This window comes from Thecamonas trahens, assembly GCF_000142905.1.
Source record: "Thecamonas trahens ATCC 50062 unplaced genomic scaffold supercont1.19, whole genome shotgun sequence".
In the NCBI taxonomy this organism is placed as follows: domain Eukaryota; order Apusomonadida; family Apusomonadidae; genus Thecamonas; species Thecamonas trahens.
Window position 1 is genome coordinate 397,274 of NW_013657661.1, and position 24,416 is coordinate 421,689.

At 64.6% G+C, this 24,416-nt stretch overlaps 11 protein-coding genes across 11 annotated transcripts in view; 7 read left to right on the forward strand and 4 right to left on the reverse strand.

The window, feature by feature from the left end:
• The first annotated feature begins 380 nt into the window (after positions 1-380).
• On the forward strand, positions 381-1,229 carry AMSG_04950 (anaphase-promoting complex subunit 10). Its single transcript, XM_013903161.1, has one exon. The coding sequence runs from the start codon at positions 428-430 to the stop codon at positions 1,061-1,063; it is 636 nt and encodes a 211-aa protein (XP_013758615.1). The 5' UTR covers positions 381-427; the 3' UTR covers positions 1,064-1,229.
• Positions 1,089-1,868, reverse strand: AMSG_04951 (methyltransferase; the record flags this gene model as incomplete). Its single annotated transcript, XM_013903162.1, has 1 exon — positions 1,089-1,868. One exon carries the CDS (start codon positions 1,866-1,868, stop codon positions 1,089-1,091), a length of 780 nt encoding a protein of 259 aa, XP_013758616.1.
• Positions 1,869-3,212: 1,344 nt separating this feature from the next.
• On the forward strand, positions 3,213-3,647 carry AMSG_04952 (uncharacterized protein; the record flags this gene model as incomplete). Its single annotated transcript, XM_013903163.1, has 1 exon — positions 3,213-3,647. A coding segment is annotated over one exon (347 nt), but the record flags the coding sequence as incomplete, so codon positions are not given.
• A 327-nt stretch (positions 3,648-3,974) lies between these two features.
• AMSG_04953 (PKHD domain-containing transmembrane protein) lies at positions 3,975-4,883 on the forward strand (the record flags this gene model as incomplete). Its single annotated transcript, XM_013903164.1, has 1 exon — positions 3,975-4,883. The coding sequence occupies one exon, from the start codon at positions 3,975-3,977 to the stop codon at positions 4,881-4,883; it is 909 nt and encodes a 302-aa protein (XP_013758618.1).
• Positions 4,884-5,376: 493 nt separating this feature from the next.
• AMSG_04954 (WD repeat-containing protein 67) lies at positions 5,377-11,967 on the forward strand (the record flags this gene model as incomplete). Its single annotated transcript, XM_013903165.1, has 2 exons — positions 5,377-8,945; positions 9,185-11,967. 2 exons carry the CDS (start codon positions 5,377-5,379, stop codon positions 11,601-11,603), a joined length of 5,988 nt encoding a protein of 1,995 aa, XP_013758619.1. The 3' UTR covers positions 11,604-11,967.
• Positions 11,622-12,920, reverse strand: AMSG_04955 (uncharacterized protein; the record flags this gene model as incomplete). The annotated part of the gene is made up of 1 exon (XM_013903166.1): positions 11,622-12,920. The coding sequence occupies one exon, from the start codon at positions 12,918-12,920 to the stop codon at positions 11,622-11,624; it is 1,299 nt and encodes a 432-aa protein (XP_013758620.1).
• A 787-nt stretch (positions 12,921-13,707) lies between these two features.
• On the forward strand, positions 13,708-17,532 carry AMSG_11836 (uncharacterized protein; the record flags this gene model as incomplete). Its single annotated transcript, XM_013903217.1, has 1 exon — positions 13,708-17,532. The coding sequence occupies one exon, from the start codon at positions 13,708-13,710 to the stop codon at positions 17,530-17,532; it is 3,825 nt and encodes a 1,274-aa protein (XP_013758671.1).
• An 11-nt stretch (positions 17,533-17,543) lies between these two features.
• Positions 17,544-20,869, forward strand: AMSG_11837 (uncharacterized protein; the record flags this gene model as incomplete). Its single annotated transcript, XM_013903218.1, has 2 exons — positions 17,544-19,226; positions 19,253-20,869. The coding sequence occupies 2 exons, from the start codon at positions 17,544-17,546 to the stop codon at positions 20,867-20,869; spliced, it is 3,300 nt and encodes a 1,099-aa protein (XP_013758672.1).
• Positions 20,861-21,682, reverse strand: AMSG_04957 (uncharacterized protein; the record flags this gene model as incomplete). The annotated part of the gene is made up of 1 exon (XM_013903167.1): positions 20,861-21,682. One exon carries the CDS (start codon positions 21,680-21,682, stop codon positions 20,891-20,893), a length of 792 nt encoding a protein of 263 aa, XP_013758621.1. The 3' UTR covers positions 20,861-20,890.
• A 363-nt stretch (positions 21,683-22,045) lies between these two features.
• On the forward strand, positions 22,046-23,524 carry AMSG_04958 (endonuclease/exonuclease/phosphatase). Its single transcript, XM_013903168.1, has 2 exons — positions 22,046-22,217; positions 22,542-23,524. The coding sequence occupies exons 1-2, from the start codon at positions 22,112-22,114 to the stop codon at positions 23,489-23,491; spliced, it is 1,056 nt and encodes a 351-aa protein (XP_013758622.1). The 5' UTR covers positions 22,046-22,111; the 3' UTR covers positions 23,492-23,524.
• Positions 23,518-24,416, reverse strand: part of AMSG_04959 (uncharacterized protein) — a gene marked incomplete at both ends in the record, with an annotated part of 1,597 nt that continues 698 nt past the window's right edge. The window contains 2 exons of the mRNA XM_013903169.1: positions 23,518-23,541; positions 23,606-24,070. Of these exons, the coding sequence (XP_013758623.1) occupies positions 23,518-23,541; positions 23,606-24,070 (489 nt within the window). The remainder of the gene's footprint in view (positions 23,542-23,605; positions 24,071-24,416) is intronic.

The window sequence follows — 24,416 nt, forward strand, 5'->3', positions numbered from 1 at the left end:
AGCTCTGGCTGACGCCAACCATCGCTCCGAACGGCATGTGCCAGCCGAATCGGTGGCCGGCCAATGAGCGCGACTTGCGGGGGATGGACGTCGTGCTCGGCGGATCGGATCGGTGTAACACCAGCCAATGTGTCATCGGGGAAGGGGGGGGGGGGGGAGGGGGTAGAAGTGGGAGATCGGGGTTGTAGGGTTGGTGGATGGGAGATCGGAGGTGGAAGGGTGGGTGGGTGCCGGCGTGATAAGTGCGGTGGCTGTGTCGGCCGTGTCGGTGCTGTCGGGGACGTGGCTGTGTCAGACGGTCGGTGCAGTTGTGTCTATCTCGGGCCAGGGGGCGGGGACGGGGACGGAGACGGGGCGGGCACTCGTCTCTTGTTGCGTGTGGAGGAAGAGTCGGCGGAGATACGGAAGAGAAAGAGGGCGTGAGAGCATGGCGGTGGATTTGCAGACGGCGTTGGACATGGGCATGAGCGAGGCGCAGCTGGCCGAGGTCCGTGAGCTGGGCGAGGAGGCGGCGTGGTCGCTGTCGACGGCCAAGACAGGCTTCCCGGTCGATCATCTGCGAGATGGCTCGACGGAAACATACTGGCAGTCGGACGGACCGCAGCCGCATCTGGTCAACATCCAGTTTCCCAAGAAGATGGCCATCACACATCTCGCCCTCCACGTCGACTATCGCCACGACGAGTCGTACACGCCGCGGACACTCTCGCTCCGCATCGGGACCAACTACCACGACCTGGTCGAGCTCGAGGTTGTCGAGCTGGATCAGCCGGCCGGATGGGTCGTCATTCCGCTGCGGACGGCGGCGGCGGCGGCACGGGCGGCCCGGCGGGCGGAAGCGCTGGAGAATGGCGAGGAGCCCGACGATGACGACGCCGCAGACCTCGACGCCGTGGTGCGGACCAACTTTCTCCAAGTCGCCGTCGTCTCCAACCATCAGAACGGACGCGATACACACATTCGCCAGATGCGGGTCTTTGGGCCGAAGCGGAGCGTCGCCCTCCCTGGCCACATCCCGCACTTTGGCACCGTCGAGATGCAGCAGTTTGCCATCCTGCGATGACAACCATGGACAAGCATGGGGTGGTTTATGCTGTGTCGGTCGGTGGAGGGGGGGAAGGAGGCGAGGAGGCAGAAGCGGGAGCAGCTTCGGCATCACTAACGGCAGCGGCAGCAGCGGCGGTAGCGCGGGCAGAGACGTCAAAGCGGATAAAGTCGACCTCGATATCGACCGATTTCTTCTTGTGGAACTTGTACGTGTTAGGCAGTTCGTAGCGGAGCTCTGCAAGGACGTGTGCGTCAACGCCGTGCTTGGCCGCAAACTTGAGGAGGAATCGCCGGGTCGACGACTTGTGGAGCGAGTAGACGGCCGAGGTGGCGAGATCAAAGGCGACAGCGAGGAACTTAGTGTCGAGGCCCTTGTGCTTCTTGGTGCCAAACGGCGGGTTGAGGATGACCGTTCTGCAGCACCGCGGCGAGAGACCGGTCTCTGATGGAGTGCCTTCCGTCAGCGTCTCGCCCAGAGCCAGCACATCGCCCGCAACAAACGTCACGCCCGTCGGCGCGTCGAGCTCGCCGGCGTCGACCAGGAGAGCCAAGTTCTCCTCGGCAGCCATTCTCGCCTCGTCATCGATCTCCACCCCGGTCACCGACTCTGCACCACCCAGGGCACATGCCAGCGAGAGCATACCCGTTCCCGATCCCAGATCAACCACATGGGCGCCCTCGACATCGCCGTAGCCCTCATCCATAGTCGCCACCATGTGCGAGGCAATCTCCGCAGACGTCGGGTACTGCTCCAGCACGATCTTGGGCGCAGGGAAAGCTGCCTTGGCCCGGGACAGGGCCCACTCGATCTCCCTCTGCATGGTTCGAGGTGTATGTGTGTGGGGGGGGGGTAGAGGAGAGGTTACGGGTAGCGGGGGGGGGGTGCCCCTGCCCGCCCTCGGTGTGTGATGGGCCATTTGGGACAGTCACACAGTTTGAGAGAGCCAAGTCATTGGATCGCCGTGACGATCTGGGTGGGTTTGATGTGGAGGTGGCGGTGAGGAGATGCAGTGGGAGGGGTAGATGACCCGGGTGCGGTTGTGCTTGTAAGCGCTTGCCAGTCACGAGAGAGCCATCTGGACAAGGATCATCGTTTGTCGTCGCAGTGGGTCGGTTCACAAAGGGGAAACCGGAGGCGGCAGCTTGTTAGAGGCAATCAAAGATGCGATTAGGAGCTTTTGCGCTCAGATGTTCAGTTTAGGGGGTAAAGATGGTGGTACCAAGTGTGCACAATGGAGATGGAGGAGTTGACTTGTGTCTTGCCTCACACATGGTGTGTGTGCAGTTGCAGAATGCCAAACCGACTGCGACGGATTTGGGATCAATCGTTCTCGAGCTATGATCTGGAACAGACACGACCAGGCGTTGTGGGCGATGGCAGCTGCGATAGAGACAGGACTACCGCCCCTTATACACCAGCAGTCTTAGTGCAAGTTGCTGGTGCCACCAAGCCACAACTGCAGTTGCACGTGCCTTGCGCGTGGCGTGCGAGCGGGTTCCCAGACGGACACAACCGACTGACTCACTCGACTCAACGCGAGGCGGCGACATGGCGGACGGGCCGGCGGGAGACGCACAGCGGACGGCAGTGGCTGGTCTGAGTGTGCGGGTGCTTAAGGCGCGGCTACAGGCGGCGGGCGTGCCGAGCCGCGGCATGGTGGAGAAGGACGAGCTGGTGGCGGCGGTGCTGGCGCTGGGCGGCGAGGGGCATGGCACGGAAGCGTCGGACGAGGCGGCGATGTGTAAGTTCTGCCACGAGGGAGGCGAGACCCAGGTGGTGGCCGAGTACGGACCACTCATTGCTCCGTGCGCGTGTACCGGATCGCTTGGCCACGTCCATCGCGGGTGTCTGGACGCGTGGCGCGACGCCGGATCGCACCCGGACGCTGCGGTTGCGTGCCAGATCTGCGGCGAGCGATACGTGACTGCGCATCTGCCGCCGCGCGGCGGGCAGGCTGCGGTCTGGCGCTCGCTGGCCTTGCTCGGATGCGAGTATGGCGTGGCGCTGGCTGCTCTGATTGCGGCGGTGCTGGTGTGCGGCGTGCTGGCGGCGCGATGGCGGGTGCTGGAGCAGCTGGGCGAAATGTTTGATGCGTATCTGGCCATGGTCCAGCCACAAGTGGCTGCCGGGCAAGAGAGCGCCGGCGAGGCGGAGCAGGTGCTCGGCATGCTGGGCGAGTTCGGGCACACCCTCCTGGCGGGCTCGCTGGCGTTCTCGATCGTGATCGGCCTTGTGGGTGCGCTGCTTGCGGCCGGCGGTGTGGTCGACACGCCAGACCTCTCGCGGTGCCGGTGCATGGCGATTGGATTTGGCGGCCCGCTGGTGGTTCTCCTCATCGGCGCTGCCGTGTTGTACGGCCAGCTTGTCGCCGGCCAGCTTGCGTGGCGGGCGGGGCGACGAGCGTGGGACCGGCATCTCGAGCGAGTGTATGGCTCGGCGCGGGCTGTCGACCGGATCGTGGTTGTTGATTGGCCCGGCCATCGTCAGTCTGGAGCCGAATCGTCGACGTAATGCGTCGCGATCCTGGATGGGGTCGTCGTGGTGTAGTCGTAGTCTGTGTGTACAGTAGTGATATGTAGGTGAAGCTAGGTCAAGGACGTGTCATAGGGGATAGGTGGTCCCCTCTTGTCCAAGGTTTTTGCTCATCTGGATGTGTTCTGCCTTCGATACGAGCAGCAGATAGCCATATGGGTCCCGGCTATCCAAGCTTGTGTCAAGGCCGTTTCTTTCGTGAGAATGAAAAAACAACAATTAATCGATCCTTCCCGCCTCGTCCGAGTAACTCCCCCTTTTCCCCCGGGTCGTCGCCAAATGGGTTGCACTCACGCACGCCAGTAGCCTCACCGTCTCTGCCGCGCCTCGCCACGCCGCTGCACCGTGGTCTGGCTGCAGCTCTACCACCACCGCTCTCTCTGCTCTCCGCACCATGCAGAGCGCACGGGCCACGCTGGGTATTCTTCTCGCAGCCCTGGCGGGCCTCCTCCTCACCACCATGCTTGCACCGACCTCGGGTCCGGACGGACTGCCGCTCCCGGCCTCGTTGCCTGCCCCGCTCCTCGCGGCTGCCCGCGACTGCGGCGACTCTCCGCCGCCATCGCCGACTCGGTGCGAGCCAGCCCGCTGCGGGCGGCTTGCCGTCGATGGCATTGTTTCGCCCGAGCATGCTGACGCCCTGCGCGCGCTGATGGACGCCGCGCTGGCTGTCGGCGGCGGCGGATCAGGTGGCGTCTCCATCCTTGACCTGACCTCGGGCGCCGTCTCGCATCGCAACCGCTTTGCGGATCTCTTCCGGCTCCTTGCCGCCCGTCCAGAAGCTGGCCGACTGGACGCTACCGCGCTGGATGTCTACGCGCACGTTGTGACCTCTGTCCGCGATCTTATCGCCAGCGTGTTCGAGGCCGAGACCGGCCGGCAGCTCTACCTCTCGTCGCCGACGTTTTTCTCGCGATTCAACGGGAGCCAGCCGCCGGCAACCGATCACGACGAGTACTGGCACACACACGTCGACACGGTTGCCTATCCAGATTTTACCTATACCGGTCTGGTGTATCTCGCCGATCCGGCTGCGGTAGATGGCGGTGACGGCGACGGCGACGGCGACGGCGACGGCTTTGCTGGCGGCGAGTTTGAGTTCACCGACACCGCCTCCCGCATCGTACCGCGCAAGGGCCGGATTCTTGTCTTTTCGTCTGGCGGCGAGAACCCGCACCGGGTCCGGCGAGTCACCGCGGGCCTCCGCTACGCTCTCACCATCTCGTTCACCTGCGACCCCGCGCGTGGCATCGACGACGCTGACTTTTTGGCACGGGCCCGTGCTGCCGCCACCCAAGCGTAGGCACTGCACCACATCGACTCTCTGCGTCGCACTCGAACTTGGCCTTGGTGATGAGAGCGGAGAGCGAGATTAGAGTGGAAGCAAGGGAAGGTCGAGCGTGAGTAGCTCAAGGCCAAGGCCATGGCCAGATCGCCATCCTCCCCCCCCCCCCCTCCTAACCCCTCCGCCCCCTCCACCCCTCCCCCCATCAAACCAACCATCCATCCATCCCCTCATCCACCGACCTCGCCCAGACGCTCTCTCCCAAATCCGCCACGTCTTTCCCATTTTTGACCGTTGGCGCGCTATCTCCGGCCCAGCACCCCCCCCCCCTGGCACGGCCGTCCTCCCGCTATTATATGGATGGAAAACGACCCCATTTTTCGACCGTTGGCGCGCAATCTCCGGCCAACCACCCTCCCCCAGCCCCCCCCTCCCCCTCTACCATCCCCACAGCACACCCATCTCCACCCCCCACCCCCCTGCGAGTGCGACCCAGGAGGAGCGGCGAGGTATGGTGTATACGGTGACACTGTCTGGAAGCCATGGGCGTATCTGGACAACCAAGCCCAGGGTTGCCCGCAATGGTGTCCTCACTCTGGTGGCTAACTCGCTCAACGGCTCGGCCACCCGGACGCCATTCACAGCTGCTGCCTTTGCGCCCTCGGGAGCCACCTTTACTCTTGCTGATGCTGCTGGCAAGTGTTACACCTTCCATGTCCTCTCCAATCGATACTCGCTGCTGCACTCTGCTAATGGCCCGCCATCGGCTCTTGCCCATGCTGCTGCTGATCTTGTCATCGCTCCGCCAAGAAAGCCTCTCGCTGTCGTCTCGGGCTCTACTGGCGCTCCGCTCGCCGCCCTGAGGGGTCACCGCAAGCCGGTTGCCGCTGTTTCAGTCTCAAAGCTGGGCGTTCTCACTGTCTCGCCCGACGCCGCCCTGCTGTGGGATCCACTCGGCTGGGCCAAGACCCGTGCCCTCGGCGGCGAGAGCGACGACGGTGCAGCTGTCCCGCTGCGAACGGCAGCGCTCGGCGACACCGTCGCGGTCACCGTCCTAGCCACCGGTGCGATTGTTCTGTGGGACGGCGCTTCGTTCAGCGCCACCTATCAGCTGCACCTGCCCAAGGCCGAGCTCGAGCTCGACGTGACTGGCGTCGCGCTCTCGGGTGACGACCGCTACGTCCTCGGCTGGGGCGCGGCGCCGACGCTGGGCGTGGCAGTGTGGCGGACCGTCGACGGCTCGCTGGCCAAGATCTTCTACCTGCCTGCTGCCGCCCGCGGCGTCGTTGCCGGCGCCTTTGTCCCGCCGGACGGCAATGCGCACTGGAGCCTACCGAGTCACTCGCCGGTCCTCGCTCTGCTGTGTGACAACGGCGTGCTGTACTTTGTCTCGCTCGCCTCGGGCGTCGTGCTGGCGCAGATTGGCGGCAAGACTCGCCCGCTGACTGGCTTTGCACTCTCACCGTTTGGCCGCTACTGTGTGGCGCTCACACACGACGGCCATGCTGCGCTGTACGACCTCGAGGTGGTTGGCGCTCGAGCAAGCTCGAGCTCCACCTCGAGTGCGGCGTCGGGCGAGACGCTGGTGGCCAAGTCGTACGGGCCCGACGCGACGCCGGCGATGCCGGTTCCGTCTGCGGCCGAGAAGCGGCAGCAAGCGCGCAAGGGCAAGTCGAGCGCTGGCTCGTCGACCTTTGCGCATCCGTCGTCGGCGGCAACCGGCAAGCTTCGTGGTGGATGGACCAAGTCCGGCTGGCCTGGCGCGTCCAAACCGGCGCCGCGGGCCGATCCGCCGCTGGATGTGCGGGCGGGGAAGACCGGATCGGCGTCGGCGCTGCTCTCTGCCGACAAGCTCGCCTCGCTCCTCCTCGAGTACGGCGAGTACCCGTCCAAGTACCGGCTGCTCATTTGGCGGTTCCTCCTCCAGGTTCCGAGCAACAGCGAGGCGTTTGAAGCGCTGGTGGCCAAGGGAGTCCACGTCTCGTGGTCGCGGCTCGCCGAGACCTACCCGATCTCGTCGCGCAAGCTCTTCAAGCTCCTCGAGCGACAGGTCTCTGCGCTCGCCCACTGGGCGCCGATCTTTGGCGAGCTCTCGTGGCTCCCGCAAGTCGTCTTTCCCTTTGTCAAGCTCTTTGCCAAGTCGGACGACGTGGTTGTCTTTGAGGTCCTAGCCACGCTCCTCACCCAGTACACCGGCTCGTGGTACGAGTACTACCCGAACCCACCGATCAACACGCTCGCCCACGTCGAGGCGGTCCTCGAAACTGGTTATCCGGAGCTCGCGGCGCACTTTGCGGCCGTCGGCTTCTCGATGGTCGAGGTTGCGTGGCCGCTGCTCTCCTCGCTCTTCACCGACGTCCTCACCCGCGGCGAGTGGCTCAAGCTCATGGACCACGTGTTCTCGGGCCCCAAGGACTTGCTCAACTACATTGTTGCCGCCTATCTCGGCGCCTTTTCGTCGGCGCTGCTGCGGGTGACGTCGCGGAACGACCTCGAGTTCTTCCTCACACACCACAACGCGGTCAACCTCAACGCAGTCCTGCAGGCGGCGTACGGCCTAGTCGGCCGGGCGCCGGCCGGTCCGGACGCCGGTGCGCCGTTTGTGGCGCTTCCGCCCGGCGCGGCGTATCCCATCTTCAATGCATACCCGCACTTTGTCGTCAACTACCAAGCCAAGGAGCACGCCCGCATTGCGGCCGACGAGGCCGAGGCCTCGCGCAAGCGGGCGACGATCGAGGAGCTCGCCGCCCGCGCTGCCGCCATCGAGGCTGAGGAGGCCGAGTGGCAGCGCCAGCAGGACGAGCTGCTCAAGGCCGAGCAGGTCCGCCGCCGCCAGGCCGCAGAGCTCGAGGCACAGAGCCTCAAGCAGCGCTCGCTCCTTGACGCCCAGGCCAAGGAGCAGCGGCTTGCTCAGCTGGCGGTCTACGAGGCCTCGCGCAAAAAGTTCATGGAGACCCAGAAACGCGCACGCGCCGCCGAGCTGGAGCGTCTTGACGAGGAGCTCGCGCTCGGCCGCTCACGACTGGCGTACGAGATGCGGCAGCGGCTTGAGGAGGAGGCGCTGCTCAAGCTCGAGTTTACCGCCATGCAGCGACTGCAGGAGATGGAGGCCGAGCGCGAGCGCGAGTCGACCTCAGTCCACCTGCGCACCGAGGCCGAGGCGCGGCGCAAGCAGGACGAGCTGCAGGAGAAGATGCTGTTCGAGGCGTGGCGACTGGAGGATGAAGAGCGCAAGCTCGAGCAGGAGCTCGCCCGCTCGAAGCTCTCCAAGCTGGCGTCGCTCGAGGAACAGCTGCGTGCCAAGGCCGCGCTCGACGAAAAGTACCAGCTCGAGCAGCTGGAGAAGGACTTTGCCCTCGCCGAGGTCAAGCGCGAGCGCCGCCTCCGCCAGCTCGCCGAGGACGAGGCCAACCGTATTGCTCTCGAGCTTGATGAGAAGCGCCGCTACGAGGAGCTCCTCTCCAAGCAGGACGAACGCGAGGTCCGGGTCCTCACCGCCGAGGAGCGCAAGTGGCGCCAGGCCAAGGAGGACGAGCGCAAGCGCATCCTCGAGCGCGAGCGCCGCCGCCAGAAGCTCGAGATGGAGCGCCGCCGAGAGAAGCTGACCCTGCTCGAAAAGGCCCAGCGCCGCCGCGAGTTTGAGGAGGCGCTCGAGGCCAAGCGTGAAGCTGAAGAGGCCAACGCGCTCGCCGAGGAGAAGGAGCTGCAGGCCGCCGTCCTAGCGCTCGATGAGGAGCGGAACAAGGATCGCGTGCTCGAGGAGGAGCTCCTCCTCAAGGAGAAGGAGCTCAACGACAAGGTCGCCTTCCAGGCCAAGCTCCGCTCCCTGGAGCAGCAGGTCTACGCCTCGGAGCGCGCCCGCTTTGCCGCCTTCCGCCACGAGCTCTCGCGCAGGATGGAGCTCGACAACGAAGAGGTCCGCCGCCAGCACGAGCTCGCCCTCCAGCAAGCCGCTGTCGAGCGCGAGGCAAAGATGGCCGGCCTCGAGGCCGAAGTCCGCGCCCGCGTCGAGGCCGAAGAACTGGCCAAGTTAGAGGCCGATCAGGCCGCTGTCCGTGCCCGTGCCGCCCGTGTCCGTGCGTAGCACATAAAAAACGCCCGCCCATCCTTGACCGTCCACTGACCACCGACTACCAGACGAGACCGCCGGCCGCCGTCTGGCTGCGGGCCAGACCGGCAAAGCACCCAGCCGGCTTCGCCCACCAGCCGCAGCCGCAGCCCCACCCATCCCCACCCCACCCACCCACCCCCACCCCACTACCCCCTCCACCCCCTCATTACCCCCTCCACTCCCCACATTCCTCACATGGCATCCCCAGTGGCGACGGCTCCGGGTCAACGACGGCCGGCGGGAGCGGGACACCGACGGGCGAGACCGGACCCACGACCCACCGACGGGTGCTGGAGACTCTGGTGGCGGCACAGGCAGCCCACATCGATCGGTTGCTGGCACGGAATGCTGCGCTGCGTGCGCGACTGGAGGGTGCGGCGGTAGGTGGCGTGGCTGGTGTGTATGGGCGATACGGCGGGCTTGCGGCGAGCTTTGTTGACGCTGCCGCTGTCGACCGGTTGGAGACTGCCTTTGACTCGCTCGTCTACCAGATGCGCGAGATTGTGCTGGGGCAGAGGCTGCGCGCAGAAGCGCTGACGTCAGAGACGGGAACTGGTGAGACAGAGGCGATGACCAAGCTCATGGACGATATGCTGGCTCACATTGATGCAGCAGAGGCTACCGCTCGCGCACTTGGTGCGCCGCCGCGGTCGCGGCCTGGCGAGACCCGCGGATCACGGCTGTCGCAACGCTCATTCTCGGGCTCGTCGTTGGGAGAGAACCATCGCTCGGGCTCATGCTCGGGCTCATGCTCGGGCTCGGGCACCGGATCCGACTCGGGCTCGGGCTCGGGCTCGCGGACGCCGTCACCATCGGGCTCGATGGACGAGCTTCTCGCCGACTTTGAGCTCGACCCGAACACCTCATTTGGCGACATTTCGCTCGTCTCCGAGACAGATACCAACTTCGGCATGTCTGCGGCGCAGCTGATGCTGGGCCGACTGGATAGGACCTGCTCGGACGCGTCGATGGTCCAGGTCATTGCTGACATGCACTCGGTCATGAACTCGGAGATCATGTCGGCGCTCGCCGAGTACTCGAGCTCGGGCTCGGGCGCCATAGGCGCCAGCCCGTACTCGGACGTCGACGACGAGTGCTCGTCGTCGGCACACATTGCCGATGCACATGCCGACGCCGATTCGGCGTCCGGCGGATTGGAGGCGTCGCTGCCGTCGTTGGAGGATGCGTCGTCGGACGACGGCGGGGAGTCGGTTGTTGCAGCCGCACCATCGCCGGACCCAGCGGCCACCCCTGGCGCACTGCGCATGGATGAGAACGAGCTGCCTGCGCTGCTGGCGCCATCGCCCATACCACCAACAGCAGCTGCTGGAGCTACAGATCCCAGCAGAGCTGATGAGCCCGAGACACTCACACACAAGCCCGAGGTGCCGGATGCCGGCTGGGATGCGGCCGCTGCTGCCGTCGCCGCGTCAGCTTCGGAAGAGCCACAGCCGCGCGCCCTGGTACCAGCGCTAGATGTGATGCTTTCGTGGACTCACTCGTACGACGATTCCGACTCTGATGGCGAGTCATCGTCGTCGTCGACCACGGAGCCACCACCTGTCATTGCGCACTGGCTGGCGTCGTGCCAGGCAGTGCTGGGCGAGATGTACGAGTTTGGCAAACGTATTGCGCTCAACGACGACAATGCTGTGTACAGAGTCAAGCTTGTGGGCAGCAGCGAGGACGCGCCCGAGTTTGCGCTCAAGCTCTTGATGGAGCGCGACATTGTGGACGGGATGCCGTCAGGCGAGGCGCAAGCGCTGATGCTGCTCCGCGGACACCCGTGCATTCAGGAGATTCACTGGTGGGCGGCCATGGCGCCGCTTTCGTGCCTGGTCATTGTCTCGCCACTTTTGCGCGAGGACAAGGTCGACGTCGACGATCCGAGCGCAGTGCAGCAGTACATGCACGACGTGATCTCTGCGCTCGCTTTCACCCACAAGCGCGGCATCGTCAACCGCGACATCAAGCCGGAGAACATCATGTACAACGCGGAGGAGCGGCGAGCGATTGTGATCGACTTTGACACGGCGGTGTATGTGCGGACGCACGCGGACCGGCCGACGTCGCCAACAGGCACGATTGCGTTTATGGCACCCGAGGTCAAGGCGCTCGACTCGCACCCGTCCACCCACACGCCGTACGACTTTGCCGTCGATGTTTTCTCGGCAGGCATTGTCTTTGGCAACATGCTCTTTGAGAGCTACAATCCCAAGTACCCGGACTGGTACCTCGACTTTTCCAACGTGGCCAAGCTCTTGGCGGCGATGAAGGCGGAGCTGGCGGCGGCGCCCGCCGCTGACTATGGCGTTCGGTCGCACTTGGCGCTCGACTTGCTGGAGAAGATGATTGAGGCCGACCCGGGACGGCGCATCACTGCTGAGCAAGCGCTGGGCCACCCGTACTTTGCCGGCCTCACCGAGCGGGAAATGCTCCCAGTCCCGCCGCTCCATACGCGGCCGGGTTACGCATCGCCGTCGCCGTCGCGCTCGGTGACGCCACCGCATGGCGGCGGCAGCTCGCCAATCTCGCCGAGCGAGACCATGGCCATTGCGAGCCATAGTGGCGGATACATGATGTCGAGCTCGGCGTACCACCAGAACATGATGGGCATGTGGCGGTGATGGAGCGAGGCAAGGCAATCAGTCGAGCTCGTCGAAACGCATCATTTTGCGACGCATCTCCTCGGCATCAGCGCCGATACGGAGAGGCGACTGGGCGGCTAGCAGCGCAGCCTCGCGCCCAGCAGGCTTGAACGGCGTGTCCTCGTACGACGCGAGCCCCGCGGCGGCGTCGGCAGCAAGCGGCTGGTACACCCAGCTGCCGACGGCTGCGTTGCAGAATGGACACGGTCCACCATCGGCCGACGTCGCCACATACTCGGACGCACATTCGCCGCACGACGAGTTGCGACAGCAGGACGTGGCATATGCCGAGCCAAAGTACATCATGCACAACGGGCAGTAAATGGTGGCATCGGCGGTGGCATCGTCCTCGCCTTCGACGATGTCAAATACCGGATGGCCGAGGCGCGGAGGCGAGGCGGGCGGTGTGGCCGGCGGCGAGACAGGCGCCGGAGCAGCGGCCGGGGCAGCGGCCGGGGCAGCGGCCGGAGAAGCCGGCGGCACCAACTCGGCATCGTCAGCAGCGGGTGCGATACGGCCACGCGAGTCGTTGAGATGCAGTCCACGGGCGAGGACGGCAACAATGGCAACCGGCCAGACGGCGAGGAGTGCAAAGATGAGATATACGCCGAGACTGAGACTTGGCAGGGAGATGGCCGGCGCGAGGGCAATGAGGGCCACAACGATGGCGGTGAGAATGCCGAGAACAACAACAACGTCGCACGAGAGCACAACAGCCTGAATTTTCGCCGCAGTGCTGGCCGGCGGCTCCTTGTCGAGCCGCTCACGGACCGATGGTAGCCAGAGGATGGCCGCCAGGCCGACGTAGCTTGCCAGAGAGAGCGCCGACACGAGATGATGGATCCAGTACGCACGCGACCAGTGGAAGAGCAGCGGCGAGACATCGAGAATGAGCTGGGCAGTATGGAGTTCGCTAGCAGCGACGGGTCGACCCGAGTCGGCATACGCCAGCGAGTACATCACGCTCGGGCCTGGGAGGCCCGGACGGAGGAGGACACCGCGGCCCGCGACCACCTCAGCTCTATCGAGCGATATGTTGCGTGGAGGCGAGGTGGCAATGCGAAGAACAAGCGTTGCTCGCGGATGACGCCAAGAGGCGTCAGCAAGCAGCAGTGCAGGCGGCGGAGGCGATGACGGCGGAGGTGGCGGGAGAGCAATGGCACCCGAGGCAGCGAGCGGGACGGTCGGGCGGAGGAAGAGCGAGAGCGAGAACAGAGCCGAGAGGAGAGAGAGGGCCACCAGGATGAGGTAGACCAGACATGCAAGAATGACCGCCGCCCGGTGGCTGCTCTTCATGCTGCACAGAGTCGAGTGGTGGCCGTCGCGGTCGCGGCTGTGGCCGTGGCTGTGGCCGTGGCCGTCGCCGTGGTGGTGGCGCGGCGCGAAAGTGGCGCCAGAAAGTGGCGCGCTTTCTCGGCGCGACGTGAGTCTGCTGATTGTTTTGTGGGCGACTGAGCTGTGATCATGCTGTGCTTGGCTTTGTGACTAGTGACGAGCTGATGGGTCAGTGTAGCTGCAGAGGAGATGGACGATGTAGGCTGGAGAGGGAAGAGCTGTCCTCGCGTGCTCTGGATCTCGGCCTTGAGACTGATGTCGCGAGCTCTTCCACCCATGCGCTCATCATCCCACCACGGCACGTCTCCTCCCATAGCTCATGATGGCACCGATGGGTGGCGAGCGGAGACCATACGCAAATGGATGACGCAGATAGAGGCTTGTCACACCCTGCCATCTCGCCCGGGTTGTCAGCAGCAGACCAAGCAGCGCCGCATTCAGCTTCCTGAACGCTTTTTGGTTTGACCACAGTGTTGACGTCGTTTCGAACATTGTCCCCGTTTCCGTTTTCCCCGGCACACCCCACGCCGACACCACGCCCCGCCACCACCACGGGCAAACACCACAGCTCCAGCCCCCCCCCCCCCCGCACACACCCATGTACCCGCTTCAACTGCTCATCATCATCTGGGTGGTTGCTCTATCTGGTTCATGCCTGGGGCAGGTCAATTCCTATCGCCGCGGCTTCCCCTCCAACACCCCGGTTCTTCCCACATTCACGCCCCACACCGACCGAGCATGGGCCGACATGGGCACCGCCGCGCCATGGAACACCGCATATGCTGTCCTCCCGCTCGAGTCGTCGTCAGATTTGGTCCTTGCCAAGGCTGTGAATGGCACTTACTTCCCCGCCCCGCCCCATGCCGTCCCGAGCTACCCACGTGGATTCAGCAGCAAGCCAGGAATTACGCCCGGTACCGGGGGCCTGGCCACCGCACTCGGCGCTCCTACTGATGCTGGCATTCCGCTCATTCGCTGGGATGTGGCGCCCATCTTTGATGTGACAGAGTCGACTATTGGCGTCTCGTTCTGGTTTCGGTACACTGGGCGTGTTGCGTCCGGAGAGTCGACGGCCAAGACCTCGATCTTCGCCTCGCATCTTCCGAGCGACCACACATACACTGCCGGCGCTGGCGTGCCGGCTGTCTTTCCGATTCTCCTTTTCTCCTCCGAGTTCTTTAACGTCACCATCAACTCGGACAAGGGCGACGTGGCCCTCATCGGCGGCGGGGTTACCGCCAACGACCCGGCACTCGGCAATGTGCTCGACGGCCACGCCCACTACATTGTTGCTCGCGTCATCGACCACATAGACGCGGCCGTCATTTCTGTAGACGGCGTGGCGATCGATGCCGACATCCCGGGTATTCGAAGCAACGCTCCTGTGACCTCGTCCGAGCCAGCGTTCTTCTGGGCCGAGATCGACGCTGTCCTCGACCACATCACCGTTGGCTCGATGCCTTACCGCATCTTCGGGGGCAAGATCTACTCCTGGGGCGGTATCCACACCCAGGACCTCGATGCTGCGTGGGACATGGCGCTCGCGCTCAATCCAACGCACTTTTACATCCACCCAGACACCGCCGGCACTGCTGCGATTGACTACGGCTCCTCACCGGCCACAGCTACCATCATCGGTCCGCCGCCACCAACAGTGCCTACCTCACGTGCGCTGTCGCCGTTCACCCAGCCGTTCCCTGTCGGCCCGGGGTACGTGTTTTCGGCCACCGGAGCTGCGCCGTCACTCACCTTTTCATTCTCGGCTTGGATCTACCTCTCGTCGTCGGCACGTCTCGCCGGCGCCACCCACGCGGTTGCATATGTCCAGGACATGTTTTCACTTGAGATTACACCGTCGGGCACACTGCGGCTTGAAGCATCGGTTCTGCCGGGCCCGCTTGAGTCCGATGCCTCATTTGACCTCCGCGATGCCGCCTGGCATCATGTTGCGGTCGTTCAGGAGAGCAGCAACACATCAGTTTGGATCGACGGCTCGGTGGTGGCCCACGGGGTGCCAGACCTAGCCGGCGCAGCTGCAGCAACCTGGACGACGTCTCGAGGCGCGTCCAGCCCACTGGTTCTTGGCGCCAACCCTAGCACTGGTACTTCGCTCTGCGCCGACTGCGGCCTTGACATTGTCACGCTGTTTGATGACTTGGCGCTCTCGAGCCAGGCTATTTTTGACCTCAACCTCGGCTATCGCATCGGATCGCGGGCCAACCCGGCATGGACTTGCAATCATGTTGCCGCACAATGGCCGCGCGCCCGCCACCCGTTTATCTCGGTCTTTGGGCGCTTCGAGTACGAGACTACACCAATCAAGCGGACGGTGTGCGACCTTGCCACCGACGGCGGCGGCTGGCGGCGGCTTCTTGCCTGCGCTCACGATGCCAGCGGCGCGTTGGTCTTTGACTGGCCGCGGCGTGTCACCTTCCGCTCTGCTCCGCAGGGAACGCATGTCGGGCGGCTGACAACCGAGCTCCAAATCCGCGCCACTTTTAATGACTCTTCGACGGTGGGCGGGGAGCTGCATGCGGCGACCGCATCGGCGCCGGGATCTACGCTCGACAACTGGGCGACTGACGGCTCGTCGACTCGTCCGAACGCGGTCAACCGTCTCGTACTGGGCCAGTCGATCGACCGCCTCTCCACTTTTCCGGCGTCAGAGTGGAGCTACGTCGGGACACGGCTGACCGCAAGTCATCTGAGCTACACACCCGGGCCCAGTGGTGCGGCGGAGTTTGTCCAGGCCCCATACGGTCACGACTCGGACGCCGATCTCCACATTGTGAAGCCTGGCGAGCTGGGCGAGCCGATAGGCCGATGCGATGTTACCGGCTCGGGCCCGCTCGATGGGTTTGAGATCTGGATTCGTGCCAGCCCAGCTGCCTTCACCAACACACTTGCGGTTTCTGCCATCGACTATGAGGGACTGGCATACCTGTACGAGTCGAGCGTCCGAGCTCTGACTCACCTCACGACCCAGTCGCTGTCGTGGTCCGATACCCACATCATGCCGGCGACCGATGCCGACTTTCTCATTGTCAACAGCGAGGACTCGGGTGGGACGGCAAACATCTGCGCCGGTATCCTGCTCAGCACCGCGCGCACGGCGTACTACGTGCCGGACGCCTGGCGCTGTACGCCGACGTCGAGCCTCGCCGACTTTGACGATGTCATCACCGTCTTGCCGGACACCTCCTCTTGGGGCTCAGTGCAGACGATGTCGGTGGCGGTAGCAGGCCAGCATGTGGCGCCGTGGAAGCCATTTACGTTTGCGCCCTGGTTTGCGCGCTGGGTCAAGTCCAAGGAGACAAGCGCCGCGTCGATGGTATGTGTTGTCCGACTCCGCTGCCCGGCGGTAGACCGCAGCCACGGAAACCTGCTCTGCTCGCATGGCTCTGGCGTCGATTCCGAGTGTTCGCTCGTCTGCGATGCCGGCTTTGCACTGCAGTATGGACCAGCTATCGCAAAATGTACGACGGACGGGTGGCAGCCGGCACCGCTCGGCATCTGCCTCCCGTCGTCGTTTGTGGCCTCACCGCTGGCGACCGGCTCCGGCGGCTCCTCGCTTGCCCTGTTGACGGCCACCGTCGAGTACGGGTCCTCGCTCGCGGCAGTCCGCGATGCCTCGGGCGCGCTGGCGGTGGCTGTCGGTGACGCTGGGGCTGACGTTGCCTTTGTGGGCACCTACTCGGCAACAGGAGGACTCGACATCTCGCCATCTTCCAACGCCAGCGCGCTAGCGAACGGAACTCGGTTTGGTGAAGGCGTCGCGCTGGTGGGCGATGTCAACGGCGACGGGCTCGGTGATCTGGCGGTTCTCAGTGCAGGTGACGAGGCCTCGGTCTCTGTCGCACTTGCACCGGACTGGTCTGTCGTCGGTCCCTGGACCCGCACCCAACTTGGTACCCGGTGTGGCGTGCTTGCTGCAGCGGGCGATGTCAACAGCGACGGCGTGCCCGACGTTGTTGTCGGATGTCCTGACGCCGACGGCGGAAGCGGCCGGATTGCTCTCCTTCTTCTTGGTTCGGACGGCCGGGCCATAGTGATGACGTGGGCGAGTCTGCCTGGTGTGACTCAATTGGGGCGAAGCCTGGTTCCGCTTCCCATCGGCGCGCTGTGCAGCGTGTACGACAGCGTGGGCTTGCTGGTTGGAACGACCAATGCGCTCCACGTCGCCTTGCTCGAGTACTCGGGGCCCGGAAACGCGACCCTTGTCCTGCTCGACAACGTGGTGGATGAGGCTGGCGGCTCGCCAGTGGTGGACGGCTTGCTGGGCAGCGTGAGCCGGGCCGGCGCCAAAGGGCTCGGAGCCGGGGCAGTGTATCTCGGCTCGCGGCTTGATCCGAGTACTGGGCTCGGCGAGGTGGCGGTTCTGGCTGCCGGCCACGGCATGATCCTTCCACTGGGACTCTCGCTGTCGGCACAGTACGGGTCGTGCGCTGCCGGTACAAGTAGTAGTTTCGTTGCGAGCGGCGAGCCAGCGTTAGCGTCGATACTGTTGCTTGATGACGACAGCGCGGTTGGCGATGCGCTCCAAGGCACCTTACTGCGCCGTGGGAGCGGCTAGTCGGCACCGGCATGACGTTGCTCGAGTCGAGCTCTGAGGATCAGATCATGCTCGGAGTGGGCGTCCCGCTCTCGCACGGACGGGGCGCGGTGGGTTCCATCAAACTGGATGTGCCGATGCTTGGCCCACGGGTCTCAGCGCTCACGCTCGGACACGCTCCGGAACTTGGCTCGCGACTCGGTGTCGCAGTTGGCGGCGGCAATGTGGTCTGGGTATCGGGCTCGGGTCTGTCACCAGCCGCCCTGGCGGGCATCAGCTTGCACTTTGTCGAGTGGCAAGTGGGCGGAGGCGTCGTCGACGGTGGATGGAGCGCCACATGCAGTGTCATGGCTGGATCGCACTCGGGCACGACGGCCTTTAGCTGCCTCACAGCCCACGATCCGACCAGTGCACGGATGCCATCGCTGACGACCGGCACAAGCGCGGCGTGTCTGGCAACCGCACGTGGCGGCGGCGCACCAGAGCTGGTGATACCGCGAGTATGCCTGCGGTTTGCGCTGCCAGGCGCAGTGGCGAATACGCCGCGAGTGTTCAACGCGCGCGAAGATGCTAGCAATGCGTTTGGGGCGGGCGTGGGCGCGACATTGGCGATGGGCCAGTCGATAGTGGGCCACTTTGACCACGATGGCGACGGTGCGTCGGACATGCTGTTTTCGATCGGCAACTGGGCTCCTCATCACATGGCACTGCTGCTGACCGATCCAGCGTCACGAGCCGGAGGTAGCACGCTCGGCTTTAGCAAGTACGTAGAACTCAAGAACGGAGTTAATGGTGTCCCGCCCGGAACCATTGACGCAAGCCATCACGTGGCGCATGCCGCTGGCTGGGTTGGCGACGTGGACGGCGACGGTAGCAGTGACTACGCGCTGGGCTCCAAGGCGGCGACGGTGCTTCATAGCCACAGCTCGCGCAACGGGTCTGTGGCGTCTATCTCTCAGTTTGCGGTTGACTTTGAGTGTCTTGGCGGCGTGGTGCTGATGAAGCGCGCGTTTGAGGGGATCGGCGCAGTTGTGGCATGTAGCTCGTTCCACGTGCCTGCGCTCGGCGTGAGAGTTTATCGGCTGGAGTACGAGCCACAGTCGGCCAACCTGACGGGTGTGCTGCTGGCAAACCACACAACGGTGGTAACACCGGCCTACTTTGGGCGGTCACTGACCGGCATCGGCGAGACGGGCGAGCCCGGATGGTATGAGGTGATGGTGGGTGGCCGCGGCGACGAGGTGGTCTTTGGCAGCCTCTCGACAGCAACTGGAGAGCTGAGCAGCCGTGGATGGACGACGATCTCGTACAGCAACGACCTCGAACCGCTGCTTCCCGCTTCGCAGCACGGGCTATGGAGCGTAGGCTTTGGTTCTTCCGGTGCGTGTGTCGGCGATCTGGACGGAAACGGAGTGGTCGATGTTGTCATCGGCGACGAAACGGCCGTGGGCCCAGGTTATGGCGCGGTGTTTGTGGTGCTGCGCGGGCGCGCGCGTCCGGTGGTCGGGGTGCGGGCAGTGGGTGTGACCCGTCACGGCCAGACGGGCGGCGCGCTTGATGTTCCGGGCTCTAGCTGGCTGCTGTACGGGACCGGGATGGGCTTTCTGGGCCACAGCTGGGGCGCCGGGACACACACGGTGGAACTCGGGGTTTCTGCGCGCGAGGATCGACCGCTAGCACGGTTTGGCAACCTGGCGCCGTCTGGCTCGATTGTGGTACACTCGTTGGTGTCTGTGGGGAGCGGGCCGACGGTGATGCGAATTCACCCCCGCTTGTGGCCATGGATTCCGGTGTCGTGCTGCAGGTGGAGGGCATCCACTTAGACCGGACGGCCGGCGGTGTGTTTGCGCTAGTCGACAGTGCGGGAGTTGCTGCACCGGGCGAGTGCCGTGTTGTGGGCAGCCCGATTTCGACCGACCGGGCTGCGTGCAGCCTGACTGGCGCAGTCGAGGGTCGTTTCCGGCTTGTGGGCAGCGGAGCTTATGCCAGCCAGTCGACACCGAGCGCGTGGGTTGCGATCTACCAGCCTGACACATCGCTGCAGGTGACGGGCGTTGCTCCGGCGAAAGTTTTGCCGGGAGACACGTTGACGGTAAGTGGCATGTCGCTTGGTTCAGGGTTTGTGACGCGTGTGTGGATTGGCAGCGTGGCTTGCCAAGTGGCAGCCGGGTCGAGCGCAACCGAGCTCGTTTGCGTGGTCGGAGAGCTGCCGCCCGTAGCAGTGGCGCGCAACGAGTCGTACGTCGGGACAGTGTCGCTCGAGGTGTCACGTGTGGCTACCGGGCAGGTGGAGCGGGTTGAAGGCGGCAACGTGACGGTGATCAACGTGTGGGCGAGGAGCATTAGCGCGCCGCCGCCAGCATCGCCCAAGACCACCGCTGTCAACGACAACGTGTTGCCTGCGTCTGGAGCGGCGTCGACAGGCGCGATGGCGATGTACTTGCTGGTCGCGATTGTCGTTTGGATGCTGATGTTTGGAGTCCGGCAGCGGCGGAAGAACGTGGCCAAGTACCGGCGCGAGCCGGAGAAGTGGCTTGGGCTGGGGTTAGACCAGTACGTGGTTCGGAACCACATGGTGTTTGGCATTGTAGCGAGCTGCAAGCATGATGTGTTTGGTCGGATGGCGCGGGCAATCGATCTCTCGGTCCACCTTGCGCTGATGTTCTTTGTCACCGCGTGTCTGCAGATACTCAAGCCCGAGTCGTTTGCGTCCGACACTGAAGTGGTGTCGCTGGAGCGGCTACTGGACATGGTGTTTATCAATGTGGTGACGCTTCTGATGTCTGTGGTGCTGGGTGTGCCGATGGTTCGATGGGCGCTGAAGCGCGGGCAGATTGCGATTGCGGTGGTGCTCAACGCAGGACTGGTCGCACTAGGCGCCGTTGTGGTCACCCTCCCGCTATATGTGCCTGGATTTGAGGTCAATCTTGGCGCGCTAGCCTTTGTGCTCGGCCTCGGACTGGCGGTGTCGTGGCTGGTGATGGACCCGCTGAAGGTGACGGCGCTGTACGTCGTCCTAGGCTACCGGGCAATCGAAGTGCGCCAGGGTGGCAACGGCGGCTCAACAGCGGTGGCGGCGGTGGCACCGGGCGATTATGCCGGCGCAGGCAAGACGCTGCCGACCAAGTCGGAGTCGTCGGATGCTGCGGCTCCATCGGATGCCGAATCTCGAAGCGGTGGCGACGTCGATGTTGACCTCGAGGAAGGCACTGCAGACCGATCGGAGCAGAAGTCGCGGTCGGGATCTGGCTCTGGGTTCGAGCTCGAGTCGAGCAGTCTCGCCGAGCTGAAGCAGCGGCCGCGGCGCGGGTCCGCGGTGCCGAGACTTGAGGGCCGGCGCCGGCGTGGACCGGGATAAAGGCACGTCTTTACTACACGCTCACACCAGCCACTTGCGGCCATCGGCGAGAGTGTCCCCCCCGATCATGGAGAGAAAGGCACGGACTATGCGCCAAAGTGCCGACGCTAGCGAGCGGGCGAGTTGCAGGCGGCGCGAGAGCAGGTAGGCGACGACGAGCGCACCGAGCGCGGCACCGACACCGGAGAGGCCGAGGCTGGCCACAAGACGGTCCATGAGCGACGACGGCGGCAGCGGGCGGCGTTCCGGGAGGCGAGGCAGTGGATCGAGGTCGTCGGCGTCGTCGTTGTGGCGAGTCGGGGCAAGGCGGGTGTCGGGCGAGAGTGTGCCGGCGTCAGTGGCGTCTGCCGGCATATCGATGTCGTCCAGGACCGGATCGGGCGTTCCGGCGCGGGGAAGCGGGGAGCACGGTGGGGTGTCCATAACCACGCGCACGTTTGCAGCGGCGGCGCGGCGGGAGACCGACTCGGGAGCGTCGGTGGCACCATGAGAAGCCAACGTGTCGCTGAGGTCGTCCATAAAGGCAGCAACTGCCGGCGGAAAAGCAGCGTCGTCCCCCTCGCCGTACATGGTAGCAGCAGCAGCACGGATGCGGGCTTCGTCAGCACCAGAGACAACCAAAGCCTGAAGCCAGGCAAGGGCAACATGGGCACATGCACAGGCGGCGTCAGCAGGGCAGACGTGGGCCGAGGCGTCCTGGGCGGTGGCGGCGGCAAAGGCAGTGGCGGCGTGGGCGACGGTAGCTTCATACGCCCGCGAGAGAAAGAGTGACTCGATGGAGGTGGCGGTGGCGCGTGGGATGGGTAGGCCCATGGTTGGGTGGTGTGTGTGTGTGGGGGGGGGGGGGGGGGAGTGGTGTGTGTGGTGGTCGGGCGACGGGGTGCGAAGCGGGGTGGGGCGATGGGAGCCACCGGAGGGGAGGGGGAGGGAGGGAGGGAGGGAGGGGAGGGGAGGGGGGGGGGTGGGGGATGAGTAGTATGTCTTTGAATCATATGATTTGGGTAAGACGGGATCTGCCTGCGGTCTGCCTGCGGTCTGCCTGCGGTCTGCCTGCGATCAGCCTGCGATGACCGAGTATGGCCATGATCGATTGACGTCGTTGAGTCTGGTAGCGGGACAAGGGGCACAGGGCTCGACAGCATCACCTCCACCCCTCTCTCCCCCCTTCCCCCTCCTTCCCCCCCTCCCTCTCCCCCGTCCACCCCCATCTCGTCCGATCATCCGAGACAGAAGCTAGAGAAGATGGCAATGAACACGAACATCATCTTTGTGTTCCTCTGCCTTGCTCTTGTCACCCTTGCGGCCGGTGCGAGCTTTGACTGCGACATGGCGCCTGCCGACCCGCAGGGTACGTCACGTGCCGCACGACCGTGGGGGGGGAGGGGGGAGGGGGGGAGGGGGGGGGGGGGGGGTGCAAGGGAGGGGATGACTCATGGATGATTGTGGGTGTGGTGTGGTGTATGGGTGTGGTGTATGGGTGTGGATGTATGGGTGTGGATGTATGGGTGTGGTGGATGTGGTGGTGGTGATGGTGGTGGTGGTGGTGGTGGTGGTGGCGATGGTGGTGGTCGTGCCGATGTCGATGCGATGCCGAGGACCGTGCTGATCACCCCTCTCCTCCCCCTCCCCTCCTCACACGCGCATACACGCATACGTACACGCACGCGTACAGATCGCCGGACAAACAAGGAACAACTGGTCATCACCACGTTCAACGTCGAGTGGCTGTTTGATGGCGTGACCGGCCCGTCGTCGTGCCCATGGAAGACGGCGGAGGAGGCGGACCGGCATCTGGAGCTCGTGGCGACGTTTGTGGCGACGATGAACCCCTTGCCCGACGTGCTGATGATGCAGGAGGTGCAGGACTGCGACATGCTGCGGCGACTGGCGAAGGCGCTTCCCGGCGGCGAGGCCGTCTACCGCGCGTACATGGTCAAGGGCACCGACACGTCGACCCAGCAGAACACCGGGATGTTGACCAAGATCGATCCCGAGACTCATGTCTTCCGCACCAGCGACCGCTTCCCGTACCCGATTGGCGGCGAGCAGTGCGGCTACAAGGGCTCGGACGGGACCCAGGGCGTGTCGAAGCACATGTTTGCCCAACTCCGGGTTGGCTCGCGCCGCCTCGCGCTGGCCAACATCCACTTTCTCGCCTTTCCCACCGAGTCGACCCGGTGCGCCAAGCGCGAGGCCCAGGCCAACGTCATTCGCTACCAGGTTGACGAGTTCCTGACCAAGGGCATGGACGTCATCATCCTCGGCGACCACAACGACTACTCGGCCGACGTGCCAGACTCGGCCGACAACAAGCCGAGTTCGCGAGTCGTCAACATCCTCCGCAACGGCGTCATCAAGGGCGCATCGAGCCCGGCTGCCAACGCCACCACGCCCAGCATCACCGAGTCGATGTCGTTGGAGGAGGTCTCTGCACTTGTCAAGCAGCCGTCGCGCTACACATCGGCGTACGGGACCGACCTGGTCTCGCAGATCGATCATCTGCTCATCTCCAACTCGCTCATCGGCTCGCTCTCGCACGCGTACATCGACCACGGCTTTCCGCGCGGCGTCGTCTCGGACCACTGGCCTCTCACCGCGGTTCTCAAGACGAGCGACTGGTAGCCAGCCACCCTGATAAACTCGTACTTCTACTTTGCTCCCGCCACCCTCTGCTTTTATGTGCTTACGACGACGGGGCTGCGGCGGCGTCTGCAGCGTGACCAGCGTCGAGTGTACCGCCTCCATCTGGGCGAGCATCTCGTCGAGCGACTCCTTGGTGAACTCGACGGTCATGTCCGACGACTCGCCCGAGACCTGCTCGACTTGCACGTTGAGCAGAAGCTTGGGCTGGTGGAGAGCGGCGATCTTGTCCGAGCCGAGCGTCACGTTGAGTTTCCAGTCAAAGTCGGTCATGTACGCCGAGGCAATCTGCGACGAGGCTACAACAAGGGCAAGTCGGAGTTCATCTGTCCGCGAGCGGAGGACGCCGACAATCGGCGCAAAAAGCTTGCGGTCGACGCCGAGGGTGGCAAGATCGCTGGCAATGGCCTCGTTCGACAGCGAGAACTTGATCGCGTTGGTGAACAGCAGCTTGAAGGCCTCCACCGAGCCGAGAATCGAGTCGATCGACGCGCACTCTTGGAACCGCTGCACGTACGACTGCGGCTTGGAGCAGAGGTCATCGATGATCGCATGCAGAAACTACCCACCCGCACCACCCCCCCTGTCTGCGTGAGTCTAGGCGTCTGTGCCGTCCACGACCCCAGCAGCCGACCGCCTGCAGCCCAACCAGCAGAGCCGCCTCAGCCGACCACCACCACCACCACCACCACCGTCACCCCCCCCCTTGTGGCTAACCTTGCCTCTGCCCCGCCCTCACTCCCGCTCCTGCCCCCCTCCCCCCATGCCCCTGCCGCCCCGTCCCGGTCACGCGTCCACTCACCACGACCACCACGACCACCACGGCCACCACCACGGCCACCACCACGGCCACCACCCTCTCCATCGCCACCATATCCTCCCTACCACCACTCTCACCCCCCCCCCC

Bases quoted from the DNA above. Each gene is read 5' to 3' on its own strand.
- AMSG_04950 (XM_013903161.1), top strand. From the start codon at position 428: ATGGCGGTGGATTTGCAGACGGCGTTGGACATGGGCATGAGCGAGGCG.
- AMSG_04958 (XM_013903168.1), top strand. From the start codon at position 22,112: ATGGCAATGAACACGAACATCATCTTTGTGTTCCTCTGCCTTGCTCTT. The intron at 22,218-22,541 runs GTACGTCACGTG...GCACGCGTACAG, and splicing joins GGCGCCTGCCGACCCGCAGG to ATCGCCGGACAAACAAGGAA.